This window comes from Zingiber officinale, chromosome 4B (assembly GCF_018446385.1).
Source record: "Zingiber officinale cultivar Zhangliang chromosome 4B, Zo_v1.1, whole genome shotgun sequence".
In the NCBI taxonomy this organism is placed as follows: Eukaryota; Viridiplantae; Streptophyta; class Magnoliopsida; order Zingiberales; family Zingiberaceae; genus Zingiber; species Zingiber officinale.
Genome location: NC_055993.1, coordinates 119,951,147 through 119,968,679, shown reverse-complemented (window position 1 = coordinate 119,968,679; position 17,533 = coordinate 119,951,147). Strand labels below are relative to the sequence as shown.

General features: G+C 31.8%; 2 protein-coding genes across 3 annotated transcripts; both read right to left on the bottom strand.

The window, feature by feature from the left end:
- Positions 1–7,020: 7,020 nt before the first annotated feature.
- Positions 7,021–9,817, bottom strand: LOC121976271 (60S ribosomal protein L13-1-like). 2 transcript variants are annotated; one of them, XM_042528367.1, is made up of 5 exons: positions 9,672–9,817; positions 9,204–9,322; positions 8,944–9,077; positions 7,501–7,659; positions 7,021–7,419 (listed from the first exon to the last, which is right to left on the bottom strand). In XM_042528367.1, exons 2-5 carry the CDS (start codon positions 9,310–9,312, stop codon positions 7,195–7,197), a joined length of 627 nt encoding a protein of 208 aa, XP_042384301.1. In that variant the 5' UTR covers positions 9,313–9,322; positions 9,672–9,817; the 3' UTR covers positions 7,021–7,194. The 2 variants fall into 2 exon arrangements, with proteins under 2 accessions (XP_042384301.1, XP_042384302.1); XM_042528368.1 differs by lacking the exon at positions 9,672–9,817 and adding an exon at positions 9,614–9,637.
- Positions 9,818–15,703: 5,886 nt separating this feature from the next.
- Positions 15,704–16,380, bottom strand: LOC121977890. The gene is made up of 2 exons (XM_042530296.1): positions 16,183–16,380; positions 15,704–16,097 (listed from the first exon to the last, which is right to left on the bottom strand). The coding sequence occupies exons 1-2, from the start codon at positions 16,325–16,327 to the stop codon at positions 15,862–15,864; spliced, it is 381 nt and encodes a 126-aa protein (XP_042386230.1). The 5' UTR covers positions 16,328–16,380; the 3' UTR covers positions 15,704–15,861.
- Positions 16,381–17,533: the final 1,153 nt, after the last annotated feature.

Here is a 17,533-nt window from a genome sequence, read left to right as displayed (position 1 = left end):
TGAAATTTGTTCCAAGTTTAGTGGATCATATTAAAAATGGTAAGAACAGGAGAAAAGAGTAGCACTTAGGGCATGTTTGGTTCAGGGTTATTCTCCATGACCTTGGTTATCCAACCAAGGTTATGTTATTTAACCGTGTTTGGTTCAGGGTCATGAGGGATTCCAAAGTTATATTTGATTCCTGCCACGTCAGCAAAATGAGGTTATATCCCGGAATCAGAAAACCTCCAAATCGTAAGGTTTTGGACGATTCCGGGGTTAAGTAAATTTTTTTCTCAAATATAACCTTTCGTTTCGCTTCGTTCTTTACCTCTCTACGACACTTTTCTTCCCTCTTTCTTTTGCAAACCCTCAAGCAGTCGGCGACAGATTTCCTTGAACCTGCGGCGGCGGCGACGACATAGAGGCTTCTCCCTCTTCGTCTTCTTCGAACCAACGGCGACAGACTTCTCCTCTTCGTCTTCTTCGAACTGGCAGCAACCACAGATTTCTCCCGCTTCGCCTTCTTCATCGACGGCGACAAACTTCTCCTGCAAGTCTTCTTCAAATCGGCGGCGACAGCAAGTTTCTTCACCTCGGTTGGAGTCCAACTTCAAGAGGATCTTGTTTTCGGGTAAAAAAAGGTATTTGTAAAGAGATAAAAAAATTTCAGTTTCCCTTTTATGTTTGCTGCCGATCCTTTTAGGGTTTCTATGCATCTTTTTTCCTTTCCATACAATAAATCTTAGTGTTGGTAAAGGAAATAACTTGCATTTTACACTGCATAATATATTCTGAAAAACTGGAATTAAGATTCTCACAGATAACAAAATTTCATTTCTCCCTAGGATCTGGTTTCATTGTTCAAATACATCACGAGTCAGATTGTAAGTGAGGAAAAGTATAGCGATTATGTTTCTAGATTTGGAATTCATTACGAAAAATAAGATATTTTTCCATTTGCTTGTTTATTAACTGTTTGCTTACACTGGATGCATGATCATAGTGTTTCATTCAAATGTCTAGCAGAGCACTACATTCATCTTTGCATAGCTGCACAAACCATCTCCTAGGAGAGCACTACATTATCCCAATATTCTTCAACCTTTATATTCCCTTTGTTACTATTTTTTTTTTGTTTTTTCAGCTTTCATACATCTAGGAATATCCTTCCTCATTCAAATCTCTATTAATTTACTTGCTCATCCCATTAAGTTTTGTGATCTATGCCTAATAGATCTTTGTCAATACAATATGTTTGTGTTTGTTTTGGATTGAATCTTATATTTTTATACACTGTGTCTATCAATGCTTTAATTCTTTGTTCAATTTCAAGATGTGATTGAACTTTTCCATTTTCATTTTGTAACATTAGACAATTGTATTTTTCTATCCTAAAATGCTTTAATGCATCTTGGACTTCTACAAAAGGTAATTTTCAGAAAAAAAATTTATTAAAATTTCATAATATCTATTCATATTGACTACTATCTCTTTTATCGTTCTAAATATTCTTTTACATTGATAATTTGGTTTTTTAATAATGTCTGATTTCCACTTATTTTCATTTGGTTTGGTTTATTATAGAATGATTTACACTGGATTTGAGCATGTAACAAAATAGTGTCTGATATTAGCATTTTTGTTTTGACTTGTCTTGATGTCTTAAACTTTTGCTTTTATTGCACAGAAGAATGGTAGTTTCTATCAGTTTTCCACGTTGAGCCTACATCTAAACTCTCTTGTATACTGCATGATCCTTTCAACTTCATATATATTTTCTTTGTACTAGTTGACCAGGCCGTGGAAACATTTGCTGAACAACTTGATGCTGGCCACAAAGATTCTTGTTCTTGGAGAGGAAATTGTTGCGCTGACAGTTTGGTGCAATTTCCTCCCATGCTTCCATCTGCAATAATTGGTGGTTATAAAGATCGTTGTGATGGCCTTTTGCAGTTTCCCTTCCTTCCAGTGGTAGCTTCATCTGCTATTGAGACTATAAGGCTCACCAAGAGCTCAAAGATTGATCACATGTTAGCTCAACCTAGTGGTTTTTTTTCTGGGGAGTTAGGTTGTAAAGATGATAACAATACAAGCAGAAAGTATTTTGTATTTAAAATTAATTCTTCCATTTGTTCCCCTTACGTTAACGTACATAATAATCTCTGTTGTGTAATTTATATCCATACATAGGTTTCGTTATGTTTGTGCTTTTCTTATATGCTAATCTCATTAGAATTCTCTCCAAATGCCATTATACGTACCTGCTATTTAATTTGTGTGGCATTCTGTACATTGATCAATTTCTCTCTACTTGGACTAAAGTAGAGCCAAGCACTTGAGCTCATCAATTTTCTTGTCTACTGTCTCTACTATGCCTTTTCAAATGAAAATAATGATTTTGCTTCTGATTTATTAGTGATGAACCACTAAGTGTAGCAGTTTGTGCTTGTTTCGTTTTTCAGAAATCAATAGTGAGGATTTTTTTAGCACAACTTCAGGTTTGCTGATCTCTATATTAAGAAGCAATTTAAAGAGTTTTGGATATGAAAAAAGCAAGATGACACTTGATTCTTAACTACTATCATTCATAATATTCATATAAGAAAAGGCTTAAATATAAATAAACATAATTTTTCTAGTAGTTTTTATTAAAAAGGACATTTTATTTTAAAATCAAATAAATTAAAATAATTTGATTTTATATTTTATATTATAATAATTTAACTAAATAGTACATTAATTTAGTTAGAAAAATATTTAAGATTGAACCAGGGGTAATACAGTAAATGTGCAAGTAGGTTATATATTAAAACCTCCAAACAAACAAGTTTTTATTACATTACTTATGACTGAACCAAACAACATTAGGTTATGTTTTATTCCCTATAACCTTGGTTATGTGATTACTTGGTAATCACATAACCAAAGTTATACTTGATAACTTGAACCAAACGCACCCTTACTGTTTTCTTTGGTGAAGGGAGGAAGAAGAAGGCTCCGGACGGAGGATGAATGTGGAACGAAGGCTGCGTTGCTCCAAGGAAAAAAAATCTTTATAAATAAAATTAAAGAAAAAATATTAACGAAAATAAAAATAATAATAAAAAAACTGATATAAATAAAATTATATTTTTGTAATATATTTATTGATTAAAACTTATTTTTTCTTTAAATTTTCCAACATAACTTTATTTAAATAATAATATATTTAGTAAATAAATATTTATAATTAACTAAATTAAATTAAATTTGGCTAATAAATTATAAGAAAATACTAATTAAATTGAGTTAATATACCTTTTAACAGTTATTTTTAAATTTTTTATTGATCGATTTTTAAATTATCAACTAAATTTATTTAATAAAAAATATTTAGTTGATAATTATTTTTTTTAAAACATGGACGATGAGTTAAAAAAAAATAAAAAAGATGCTTACAATTTGCAGAGAAGCGTGAACATTGGAAATAAAGATGGAGAAAGAAATAAGTTTTAAAGAGAATAATTTAGTATAATATTAATTATACGATAATTTATCAAATAAGGTAGTTAGTTTTGCATATTACCCTAGTAGGGATCCATTGGTCCATAAATTGTGGATCAGGGGATGATCCATTATATGAGGACTCTTGATTTAGATAGATTCTACCTTTAAATAGGTAGGGTCCATTCAAATCAAGGGTCTAAAAAAATAGGTCATCCTCTGATCTGCAAATTTGAATTTGTACATCAGAGGATCCGTCCTCCCTCACCCCCATACCTATTTTGGAATTGATCAAATCAATATTTCGATGTTCTTATCTAATTGAATCTTAAATTTTATTACAGATAATTTTCATTATTTATTTTATAATTCAAGGGAATTGTAGATGGCCTCTTATAATTAACTGATTTGTTCCTAGACTATAGTTTATAGTTTTAATTTGACCGTCATATGAAAATTGGTTTATAGGACATTTTATTGTCACTTTGATTAAATATTTTATAATCAGAACTTTACTTTCTAACTAATTACTTGGACTGAATTAAATTTCTTAACATATGCAATATGCAAAAGCCTCACTAACAATATGTCAATTATTTAACTCTAGATTTTTTTATCCTTATATTTTAATGTTGTTATTCAAATGTTTTACCTTTTGAAACCAATGTAAAAAAAGAATGACATGATCATGGAATAAATTATGTTATGAATGGTTATAATCTTGTACTAGTTTTGAACAATAATAATAATACTAAGAGAGTATTTATTCTTATAATTATAATAGCATTAATTCTGCTCTATTTGTTTTTCTTCTTAATTAACATGAACCTCTTTAATTATTATTTTTAAAATATTTATCTCTTCTTACAAAAGACTAAGCATAATAAATTGGTCCGAAGCATGAGTCATACCAAGGACGACTACTTGACCTATCTTACTAGATAAAATCATCTAGAGTACTTGAAAACACTAGAGAATTTGATTTTTTTATTTATTTTTTTTGGATGATATGGAGAATTTTACTATTTTTAGTCAATAAAATCGCAATTTGTTGTGGATCTTAAAGATAAACATTAATAATAATTTATTGTTATTGTTTTCTACATAATTTTTATTGATGTATGTAGCTAATTGTTGTTTTTTAAAAATTATTGTGTTATTCTTGTGTGTTGTTGTAACGTGTGTTGTTATTGTAAACCTTTGTTGCTATTGTATGATATAACAGTTGTAAATTGACGCTAGTATGATAAATTTTTTTATTAAATTATTATTCTTGTTGAAATATTGTAGTTACTCTTTATTTGTTGAAAATTATTATTTGGTATGTTATAAAATGATCTTGTACTTGTATTTAAAAATATTATTATTTTAATATATATTGGTAATGAAATTATTGATGAGATTTTATCGACTTTTTTCTATAAAATAATATTGAGTGTGACATATTAAAGAATGAATTTATGTTGTTGGTTTTAAAAGTAAAATTGTTCTCAATATGGTATTTTACATCTATGGTTAACGATATAACTATAGTTAACAGAACTAGATGAATACATAAATCTTGATTTTATACTATTCTGAATTCTTTAGGTCCATTAGTCACTTTTGGAACGAAGCCGGTTGATGAACCTAGGACATTCTAAAAATAAAAAATTTATCAACTCAAAGCTCGTTTAGATATCTTCAATTTGATATATTATGCGTCTCATTATTCAACCTAAATCAAAAGCTATGACATCTCAAAATTATAATTTGTAATTATAGCAGCTACGATTTCTTAGCTGCTACAATGAAATTGATCTTTAGAAGACTAACAACAAAGTGTAATTGATCTTCAAATAACCAACAACAATGTGTTGTTGGTCTTCTAAAGATTAGCAACAACATGTTAAAATTTTGAGATGTCATAATTTTTTATATGGATTGAATCATAAAACAAACAATATATCAAATCGAAGTTTGTTAATAGATTTTTGATTTGATATATTATGTGTCTCGTAGTTCAACCCGAATTAGAAGTTATGACATTTTAAAATTTACATATATATTGTTGATCTTAGAGGATCAGAAGATCAGCAACACACATGTTGTAAACTTTGAAAAGTCATAACATTTGATTCATGTTAAATTATGAAACATACAATATATCAAATCGAAATTCATTTAAATATTTTCGATTTGATATATTGTGTGTCTCGTGAATCTACCTAGTCAAAAGTTATATTCTCTCAAAATTTATACAGCATACACATAATAGCTACGAAATCATAATTGTTACAACTACAAGTTTAACTTTAAGATATCATAACATTAGTTTGATCCACAAGATGCACAATATATTAATTTGAAGACTTTTGAATGAGTTTCAATTTGAGATAATGTGTGTTTCATGATTCAAACTGAATAAAAAATATGACATTCAAAGTTTACAACATGCAACATGTTGTTGATTTTACCTGATATGAATCATATTAGGTTGACGTTGGAATTTTTTAACCTATTATTCTAATAATATTTTATCACCTCTGGAGAAGCTAAAATATGTAATGGAGGGAATCATTAGACTCCTTGCAATCTCATAAATTCATAAGAAATGAGTCCAATCAGATATATTTAGATTCATCATTTAAATGATTATTCAAGTTTGACTTAATTAAATGATTATTCAAGTTTGATTTAATTTTTTCATAAGCTTGAGATTGATTTAAAAAAAGTATGGTACCACTACATTAGCGGCCCCGTCACGATTGTCCTACACTATTGAGAGGGAATTTAACAAAAGCCCAAATTGACCACTCACGATTGTCCTACACTATTGAGAGGGAATTTAATAAAAGCCCAAATTGGCAATACATGGCCGGAGGATGTCCACATAAATGATGAAACCCCTTGATTGAGTTTGACCTCTGACCATTGCAGTCATTATTCCATATAGTTATCAACTAAGTCAACCCTAAAAATCACTTGACATTGATTTAAGGATGTTGAATGTTGATTCATTAAGATGTTATCAAATTTTGAATGTAAACTTATTTTTGATTATTTAAAAATTTTATATTTTTAATTTATTTAGTTAATTATTGATAAAACTTGGTTCATTGAATTTTTTATTTATTTAATATATTAATCAAAGTAAAATAACCAATTGAATACATGTGTTACTTAAATATATTTTTTTATTATTTATTTCATATATTTTTTTGGTTAATTTTTTAAAAAAATCAATAAAAGTTTTTATTGATAAATATAGTTTCTCGAAGATTAATCAATTGAATACATGTGTTGCTTAAATTATTAGGTTAAACACCAAACTTACATTTACCACGAAAATGCATAAAAGTATAAAATTATAATAAAAACAAATCCACATATAGATCAATCATCCATATTTGTGTATGAAAAAAAATCGCTTTGCTCGTCTTTTTATATCATAGAGAATGATGCTTTGAAGCATACTTCAAAATCTTTTAAACTCTCATCATAAAATAATTAATACGTAATTTCTAATCTCTAACTAAAAACCAACCAGCACAGAACAAAAAAATATATAATTAATTTTAAATTAAGAAAGCTTAAAATTAGAACTTTTCTAACATAATAATAATGGTCTTCAAGGTGTGCAACAAAAACAATCACATGAAATTTAACAGTCAGCTTCTAAATAGAGAACAAACAATCCATTCAGAAACAAACACATGAAATGACACTTCAAAAACCATGATAGGGATCTTATTTCTTTTCTTCCTTCTCTGCCTCGGCGGCCTTCTTCAGCCGAGCTCCAACCTGGCGCTGGTTCATCCGCTCAACTCGAAGCTTAGCATAAGCAGCAAATGATTTCATTTCGTCAGTGACCTTCACAAGCTCAACTGACCGAGGCTTGTTGCGAACTATGGGCAGGACTGGGCCTTGCACTTGAGTTGCAGTTGCAAGTTCCTCAGCGGTGGAGTCTCCATTCTACGAGAAACAATGCCAACAAATGTCAAAGAAAGTTAAGCGAGCAACAAGTTGGGGGAAAGAAATAAAGTTGAAACTTACCTTAAATTTGTGGGCGCGCCTGGGGAAGATAACGAGCTTGGCTTTGTAAGTCTTCAACCTTTGGACATTAGCTTGAAGGCCTTCAAGGGATCTGTTTTTACGGCGATGATCCACAGCAATGCCAATTGTTGGGGCAAGTTTCTTAGAAATTCCAGCAGCCTGAAACAATAGAATAGATAGAATTGTACAATCATGTGGGCATATTGTGGTATCGATCACAAACATTAATATATATTGAATGTAGTGTCAACAGTTAGCAAACCATGCTGATATGCAGGTTCTGAAAACACTTAGCAACGTATCTGACTGATGAGACCTCCAAGACATCGCAAGAAGGTCAAAATACAGATACACATGCAATCATTTATATTTCTTCAAAAATGATTGCAGAACTCAGCAGCAGGAAAAAGGGTTTAGCATATTGTTCTCGATTAACTTTCTTCTATTTTCTATTGCAATAAAGCACACTTCATACATTTAAATATACAACCCATTCTGATGCTAACAAGTGCTTGTTATAGCAATCTAGACAACCTTCTATGCCGAATCACAAAATTATTGAAGGGAACAATTTAGTGACTTGAAAGAATTAAAGAATAATATCTCATATGGATGCACTGTGAGGTCAAAAAAGACATTGTATAACAAGAAAAAAATGCACAGCAAATGTTTACACTGTTAGGCTTTAGAATATTAATGTAACTAGACATATATTTTGGATGTAAAAGAGAAGAATACAGGTTTCTATTTAAACTTTGCAAAGGGACCTCAATTTGAATCCGGCCAGAATCAAAAGGAATGCCCAAGTTCTTGCAAAATTGACTAGGCAGCAGTCATACAAGCAGTGGATTTAAGGCGTGGTTTAGATGGAAAGTATGAGTAAAAGTGATGTTTTTTCAAAGAAACAAAAGCTTAGGAGAAAATGTTCAAGAAATGTCAATGTCTTAAGATGAACTTTCATGCAAAAATCAGTAGAATATAAACTTTACAGTAGACAAATGCATAGACAACTCAGTTCAAGTGATAACAGGACAAATTTCAAAACGATTAATGAACTTAACATGTCATATTGATTTGATGCTCTCAAGAGTATAGTATCTGGATGAATGCTCAATCATATTGATTTGATGATTGCTCTACCAAATACAATCATAGAAGCATTTAAAAAATAAAATACACATATGAATAAGTTCTAGAAGCATAAAATAAATCATTTAAGCATACCGTAGCATGTCCAATAACCTCTATTTGACTAAAGTGTATTCATTAGCTGAAGAATGTACTTATTCTACATGCCAAAATACAACTGAGTTGATCTAAGAAACAACTAGAGTTCAAAGCTTTAAAAAAAAATCTGGCAGTGAATTTATTGAGCTTTGTATTCTTGAAAACATCTGGAGGTAAAAAAGCACTATATTTTGAAAAAAAATTATGAGCATGCACCTTCAGTTCCTCCAAAGTAAAGCCTCTCCCAGCTCTAGATTTCATATTATATTTAAGTGTGGGACATTGTACAACAGGCCGAAGGGGACCGGCAGTTGGACGAGGGAAGATCTTCGCAGCCTTCTTCTGCCGAGCTGCAATGAAGAGTTATTTTAGATCCTAAATGAAAGAATGAATGTATGTTGTAGGTAAAATCTAAATATCTTCTTGTAAATGATTTTACAAAGAACATAAAACTGAGTACAAGAAGAGTGGCTCACCAAGCCGGCGCCTAGTCTTCCGCGCTGGCTGATCAAACCATGTCCTCACGTAGTTTTGCCAGTGCTTCCTAAAATGGCTATTGGGAACAACGTTGTTATGCTTCACCATGGCTTACCTCCTGAAACCGACACAGAACTGGATCAACAGATTGTATACACAAATTTAAAAGATAATTGCAAATAATATGCTTTCATAATAGACAAACACCGAAATCCCAACGAAGATCTCAAATAGTCAAAAAGAAATTAAAAATTGCACCTTGGGTGTAAATTCGATGATAAAAGGAATTTTTAACGCCCAAAACAGAAACAAAACATGCGCCATATAACCAAATCAAAATTCTACATAACATATAGCAGATTTTACGATCTAACGCAGCAACTAAAGGAGAATAAAGAAGAACCATTCCCTTGAAAGACTTAAAATAAACAGGCACTCATCGAGGTGAAGGGAAAATCGCAAGAAACCTAGAAAATCCTGCTCTGCGACGGCTGCGAGACTGCAACAGATGCGCGATCGCCGATTACACATATATATAGTAGAAAGGCCTAGGGCATCCCAGCAAACAGTGTGTTACATGGTTCATTCGAAACCCTAAATTTGACGGACAGGATTGCTTATTTCGTAATGGCGTTAATGTTCGGTTATATATATCTATAAAGTCAAAATGATTTTAATATATTTTTAAACCCTAAAAATACTTTTATATGGGTGAAAAATTCTCAATCATAATTTCAACTTTACTTACAATTTTCATGTAAAAAAAAATTATTTCTACTCCCTGTTTATAAAATTTTATTTACTTCAACTTTTTAATATAAATATCGTTATCTAATTGTTCCATATAAAATTTTTCTTATTTCAATGCCTAAAAAAATATTTTTATTTCAATATTATTATAAATAATTTGAATCATAATTATAATTGATTCAATCAGACGGAATGACTAGACAATACAACGGTTGTTGAAACAGCTCTTACGAGCTAACATTAGGCATGTCAGATTAGATTGAACTAACTTTTGACAAATCAATTTATGATCGATCGACTTCTCACGAGATCGCTTCTAGTAAAGTCTGAATTTTTTTAAGAGGGATTAACAAAAGGTTTAGGAGGCCAAGACACATTTTTTAGTGTGGCCCTTACAATAAAGGCAATACTCTAGTGATTAGAGAAGTAAAAAAAGGATATTGAAGTGAATATGAGAAAACGCATAGATTCCCTTTTTCTTGTTTTAGAGCATCCGGGCTCCTATTGTCTAACATAGCTCAAGTGAGGGAGCTCCTCCTCCCTAAATAGGGAGCCTTTTGCTTTTTTAAATTTAGTTTTTTTAAAAAAAACAATAAATTATTAAAAAATAATAATTTGTGAGAAAATACGGGACCATACAAAAGTTGTTAGATGTTTTTTTATAATTGAGAAATGCATGAGTTTTTCACATTTGACGTGGTGTTTGCATTGAATGAGTTTTTGGAGAGTTTTCATGATTATGGATGTAAAAAATTTATAGAATTTAAAATTATGAGTTGGATTTAAAAAATTATGAGTTGGATACTAAATTTTAAAAAATTTAAAATATCAAATATTAAGAAGTATTAATTTTAAATATAATAATTATCATATAAAAAAAATTAATAAGAATTATAGAATATTCTAAAGAATATTCCTTTTTGGTGGGATATGGTGATGATGGGTTGGAGTTGAAATAGTATTTGGTGTTGAAATAACATCATTTTGGTGTGAAAATTGCACCAAATTTGGTGATGTGCATTGGAGATGGTCTTAGTGTCTTAGCCTTAGGACATCTAATGGTTAAACCTTACAATGAGTTTTGTTGTAATTTACAATATAATTTATAATATATCATATCAATATCACATCATAAATATAAAAATTTATTCCACAATCAAAAAATCTTCATATAACTTTTTTTTATGGATCATATATTATAAATTACATATATTTATTTATTATTTTTATTTAATATATTGATATAATTTCCATTTAATATTTTAATTAATTATGATATTTAATTTAATTTATTTATGATATTTAATTAATAAATTAATTAACTTATGATTTTTAATTTAATTAAGTTTATAATTTTGATTTAATATTTAATGAACTTATAAATTTTAATTTAATTATAGTTATATTTTTTTAACTCATTGAATATATTTATTTTTTAAAAGAAAGAAAAGAACAAAGTACCATTTTAATTATTACTAATCATTTATAAAATAGAATATTATAATTAAATATTTCATAAAATAATTTATTTTTTAATTATTTTGAAAGGGTCAAGTATGCAATATGATTTTATCATTAATTATTTGCCCCACTTTCATGAGAAAACAACATGTTTAATTTTTTAAACATGCTCTTCAAGTAAAAACTCCCAACATCACATTTACAATCATTCAAGCTTTTTTGTTATTCTCTAAGGATAGTTTAGTGGTTAGTGCGTGAAGTACTGTCATTATAAGATATGGATTTAAATCTCAGTATAGCCGAGATAAATGTCTCTCTCATGTACCTTTTTGTCACCATTCAAGCTTTTTTATTGAGGTTTTTTAATTTCACAAATCTTTAACAAACCTTACATTGGAGACACTCTTATATAGAGTAGGTCTAGTGGCTAGCGCATGAGATGTTGCTACCATAAGGTCTGGGGTTCGAATCTCGGCAAAGTTGAGGTAAATGCCTCCCTTATGTGCTAGTCACTATTCTAAAGGTTAGTAGCCGCCTGTGATTTACCTCCTCCGTGTTGACTCTGGGACAGGTTGGTGGGGGCGCTAAGGGCGAGCGTATTCACCTTTTACCACCAGAAAAGAAAAAGCATGCAGATTCTTAATAGGCATTTGTGAAGACCCGATTTTGGACATGATGATGGACACTAGTGGAGATATCTTTGAAGGTTAAGTTAGGTTCGACTCCTAGAAATCTTAATACTATAAAATTGAACCCAAGTTTATGATTATTTTGTGTCATGTGTAGGTTTGGATCTTAAGGATTTCGGATGTTGGATCTAGTTACTCATATGTTTCTTCTATGCTCTTCATCATGATAATTTAATGAGTAACGTGTTAATTTTATGTTTTTTAAATTTTTATTCTAGTTATATCTATGTTTTCTTGCTTTCTAACAAGATGACTTAGTGAGTCATATGCTAAAATTTTATACCTATGTTTCTTTTGATTTTATCATGATAACATAATAAATCATGTGTTAATCCTTTTATGTAACTTGGACTTGTTCTAGCTATGCCTATGTTTCATGTGCTAAGTTGTAATGGTATGGTGACCTTTCACCTAGCTTTTTTAATGGATGACTTTTTATCTAGCCATGACCTTTCACCTAGCCTTTTTAATGAATGACTTTTCATCTAGTCATGACCTTTCACCTAGCTTTTTTAATGGATGACTTTTCATCTAGCTATGACCCTTCATCTAGCCATGATCTTTCACTTAGCCTTTTTAATGGATGACCCTCCATTTAGCCATGGTTGGCCTATAAATAGCCAAGGCATTGTCTCCCAAAGGCACACTTGAATCCTTTGAAAAACTTCCTGTCCAAGTGCTGCAAAAATTCGTCCAAACGTCATCCACATTTCGTGTAAGTTTCTGCCCGAGTTTCGATCAACAAGTGCAAGTTCAAGTCCAGTAAAATTTCTGTCCAAAATTGAAGAAGTTTCTAACCAGGTAAGTGGGCTTTTCGTTTCAAGTATAACTGCGGAATATGTTTACATTTCATCATTTTATATTGCATATTCATTTCTTTTTATTCCAAGATGCACTGTTATGGGAATTTTTGAAAATATGATAAGATATGACAAGTTATGGCCATGATGCGACGGGTAATAATAATCGATATATGACATCACCCCTTAGATGAATTACATATAGGGGCTGATTAGTAAAGGAAATTTTTGAAAACATGATAAGATATGACAAGTTATGACCCTGATGCGATGGGTAATAATAACCGATATATGGTCTCACCCCTTAGAGGAATTACATATAAGGGACTGATCAGTAACACCATGGAAAACAAGATGATTAACAGTGCTATGTTTTTGATTAAGTGCTATGTTTTCGATTAAGTTATGTTTCTGTCATGAATTCTGAATGTCTTGTTAAAAATATATGTTTTCGATTAAGTTATATTTCTGTCACGTTTCATGAAATATATTTTCATCATGAATCCTGAATGTCTTGCTATGTTTTATATTCTATCGTGCTATGTTCGATCGATCCCACTTACTGAGTGTTTTCCCAAGCACTCACCCCCCTTACTCCCATCCCCAGATAAAGACGAGGAACAAATCGAGAAGGAGGAGCAAGAGATGTTGTGGGGCTGGTAATGAAATCGTGTCCAAGTGATTCATCCTTTTAGTTCATGTTATCTTTATTTGTACGCTTTCGCTTTTGGATTGTAAAGACAATATTTTCATTATATTATTATTGGTTTGGTATGCACTTTATAAGACTTGTTGTTTTCAAGTATTTATATTCATGAGCAACATCAGTGTCACACGCCTAGGTCACAGGGCGTGACAACATTTCTTTGTGACAATCACGTCTCTCTTTACTACAACTATCACGTCTCATTATTGATGACGACAAAGTTATTAATCACTCTCATAATTGACACATTTTTCGTATGACATCATTATCATTGATGGCGTCTCTCTTGTAACTTATGTCCTTTCACACGTGATCCTCGACCGAGTTGATTTGACTTGACCTGACTAATCAAATTCTCTTAGACTATGCTCAAGTTTATCCTAACTTCTACCTTGACCTATACCCTACTCCGGGTTTATATTGACAAGTCTTATGCCAATTTATATTTCATCCGTCTATAATCATAGTTATATATAACAATTATAATTATATTAAGGAGGTGTTTTGTTAAATAATGGGAATGACTATGGATATGAGTTTGATAGGAAGGTGGAATGAGAATGAGAATGAGAATGAAACCCACCTAGTTATATAGATTTGATTGATTCTCATAAATTTAGAAATTATTCTCAAATTATCATTCTCAAACTCACAATCTAAACACTATCTTTTATTATCATTCCATTTCTTAATTCTCAAATTCATCAATCAAACACCTCCTAATTGTCATAGTTGCTATAAGAGTTCCACGCAGCATGTCTTTGACTCAATCAACATAGCCTCAGCGTGACATATTTTTGACTCGGTCGATATAGAATCCATGTAAAAAATCCTCGACCAACTCTGTGAACACAAATCCAAGCTGCTCCTTTGCATGGGGAACTCAAAACTAATCAGAGTGACTTTGCCGAGTCGAGCCAAGTTTAAGCCATAACATGATCATTTGATGTTATGAGGCGTATTATAACATGATTAACATAATTATCACCTCTAATTTGTTAGTTGTGCCATTGACAAAAACAAAGGAGCGAAAATAGAGATAAAAAAAAAATTATCACAAAACGATCGGAGACCGACCAAGTAGCTCGTCTAACTCCTACGATATCAGCTCCAAAAACATTAGAATTTAGACATCTTGTTACTCAACCCCTTAATGCATGCTTCGCATTGGACACAAAACCATAACTTAATGCTCGATTTACCTCGTCGGTGAATAATAACAAAGGAATAGGAGTCGATGGTGAAGAAACATCAATCGCAGAAAAAAAAAAAGGGGGACCCATTATCATGCGTTGCTACGGTTCGTATTATTTTGCAAAAAACTATGTGAAGTTATCGATCATATTATTACGAAATTAACATAATTATCACCTCCAATTTGTTGGTTGTGCCATTGATTATTTGGGTAAGAAAAAATAGAGAGAAAAATATCGCAATATTCACCTATCTCCTACAATCCAATCCTGGAGCTTGTCTGACGCCTACGATCCTAGTTCCAAAAACATAGGAATTTAGATATCTTGTGATTCAACCCTTATTACATCGCATTCGACACAAAACGAAAACTTTTTTTCTATTTAACTTGATGGGAAAAAGAAATGAAGAAAGATTAGTTGTAGCAAAGAAAAAGTTAAAAAGCCTCATTGCGAGCTTGGAACTAAGACAGGGCAGTCCCTTGCTATTGCGGCTGTAAGCTTGTAGGCTCACTTGAGAGTTTGACTTCAAAAAAAGGAAGTCTTTTTACCCATTTTTACATAAAATATGAGGAAAAATAGATCAAAACAGATCCACAAATAAATTTCAAAAAATTATTTTAACAGTCGTGTAAATCATTATTCTTTCTTCGTGCGATCTGATACAAATTTTATTTGTTATAATTAAATTGAAAGCAAACTACAGACTTACTATCATTCCATCAACTTTAACTAAATCAAGCAATCTATCTATCAAACAAGATCAAAGATACAGTTAGGGTAGATTCAAGTTTTTGGTTTGGATAAAATAATCGAGATGAGAGTGATGGTGACACAGAATTGTAGATAGCGAGATGAAATCAACACAACAAGATCGGCAATGTTCTCAAGCGGAGAAACTTCGATTCGACCACGCTTACAGATAAGAAACATAGCAACAGCAGCACAGACAAGACAAGAGGAGACGACACCAAAACGGCCAGAGAGTCTGAGACTGTGCCTTCTCCATACACACAAAAAGGGATTTTTTTTTTTTGGAGGGTACTTACGTGTTAAGGTTAGACTCGTCCATCCCAGAGGCATCCAGAGGCGGCGGCGGACGATTTCAACAGGATGGTCTCCACTTCGGCGGGTGGATTCAGCCCCATGGCGGCCGCCCGCTCCCATCGATCCGTCCGGCTGAGCCCGATGCAGGGGCCGTACCTCATGTCCATATCGAACTGCCGCAGCTTCTCGTCCTCCTCCTCGCCGATCCCGGCGGCCAGGGGCACCTTATCGCGCCCCGCACCAGAACCTGTCGCCGATTTAGGGTTGAGAGAGAGGGAGAGAGCAGTGGCGATGAGAAACGGGGAAAAGACACCGGGAAGATAAGAGAGTACCGTGCAAGGGTGATGGGACTGGATCGACGAGGTGGGAGAGGGAGACGGTGGGAGACTTTCCGGCAAAGCTCCGGTTGGAGGAGCGCTTGGCGACGCCCCCTTTCTTCTTCTGGCGATAGAAATTCTTCAGGCCGCTCGACGCCATCTCTCACGATCGGTGCCTTCCTTCTACGACAAGAAGAGAGGGATCGCCGTCAACTTATAGCAAAGTGTTTCGAGATTCGTGCCGTAGCTTCGAGATGCAATTTGAATTTCGAAACCCAGCATTCCAACGAGCTTTCCGCATCAACGTGGGTCTCAGGTTACGATCTCGTGATAGAATATTTAAATTATCTTCAAATATTCATGATTTAAATTTTAATTATGATATATTTGTAAAAAAAATTCTCTAAATGAAGAACATAATCAAAAAATATTGGACTTCTAGATTGACCGTCATGTGCGCTTCTTGATTTATCCTGATGACCGATGAAAAATTTTCGTAAAATCAAATTAATCATCTCAAACTCGATATTACCTAACCTAATTAATCATTTTCCATATCAACATGGACCGAATTGATTCCGGTGGACCGGAGCCCCAATGATGCAATAAGTGTTAAAAAGGGAGTCCGTGTCCGTGCATGAAACGGATCGGACTATATTAAATCTACCGTAAATCTTATTGGACAGCATTGAACAATCCAGAAAAGTAAATTTATCTAATTAAAAATTAATTAAATTAAGTTAAAAAATTAATTCAGTATTATTAATAAAAATTAATTAGTTATTATTTAAAAAAATTAAATATACAAATTAAGATGAGAAAAGATATAATTAACTCATAAAATATTGATATTATTCTAAATCTATGACCTACAATGTTATCAGAAGCTTACCTAGGCGACTTAAATTTAGGATCATAAAATATTGTGAATCAGAACTCTCTTTCCAACAAGTGATAAATGAAATAACTATTTATTAATAAATTCAATATTGAATTTGATAAAAAAAACTATATATATAATCAATTAAATGGATAATCTTAAATAATTCCATATTTCATTTAAATATCCACGACTCGATCTTCAGCTACAGTAAATTTATAAAAAAAATTCTCTAAATAAGATCCGCAACCAAAAAATGTTGAGTTTCTTGGTTACCCATCATGTTGAGTTTATGTGGTCGGAGCAATCATCCAAGACTAATCAATAAAGCTAACTAGGTTTATCATTTTTTTTACACATTTTTTTCAAATAAAAAAAAATATATTTTCAATATTCCTATTTACGGCGATGAAAAATAAAACTATCATTATTTTTTTTTTCCTTTTCCTACTTCTTCCAAGCGCAGGATAATCCCAAAAGATTGTG

What these genes read in the sequence shown, in the direction of transcription:
- LOC121977890 (XM_042530296.1), bottom strand. Translation starts at nt 16,327, where the DNA reads ATGGCGTCGAGCGGCCTGAAGAATTTCTATCGCCAGAAGAAGAAAGGG. An exon ending in AGTCCCATCACCCTTGCACG is followed by an intron (nt 16,098 to 16,182) that starts GTACTCTCTTAT and finishes AATCGGCGACAG; the next exon opens with GTTCTGGTGCGGGGCGCGAT.
- LOC121976271 (XM_042528367.1), bottom strand. Translation starts at nt 9,312, where the DNA reads ATGGTGAAGCATAACAACGTTGTTCCCAATAGCCATTTTAGGAAGCAC. An exon ending in GAAGACTAGGCGCCGGCTTG is followed by an intron (nt 9,078 to 9,203) that starts GTGAGCCACTCT and finishes TCTTCATTGCAG; the next exon opens with CTCGGCAGAAGAAGGCTGCG. An exon ending in TTACTTTGGAGGAACTGAAG is followed by an intron (nt 7,660 to 8,943) that starts GTGCATGCTCAT and finishes CTATTGTTTCAG; the next exon opens with GCTGCTGGAATTTCTAAGAA.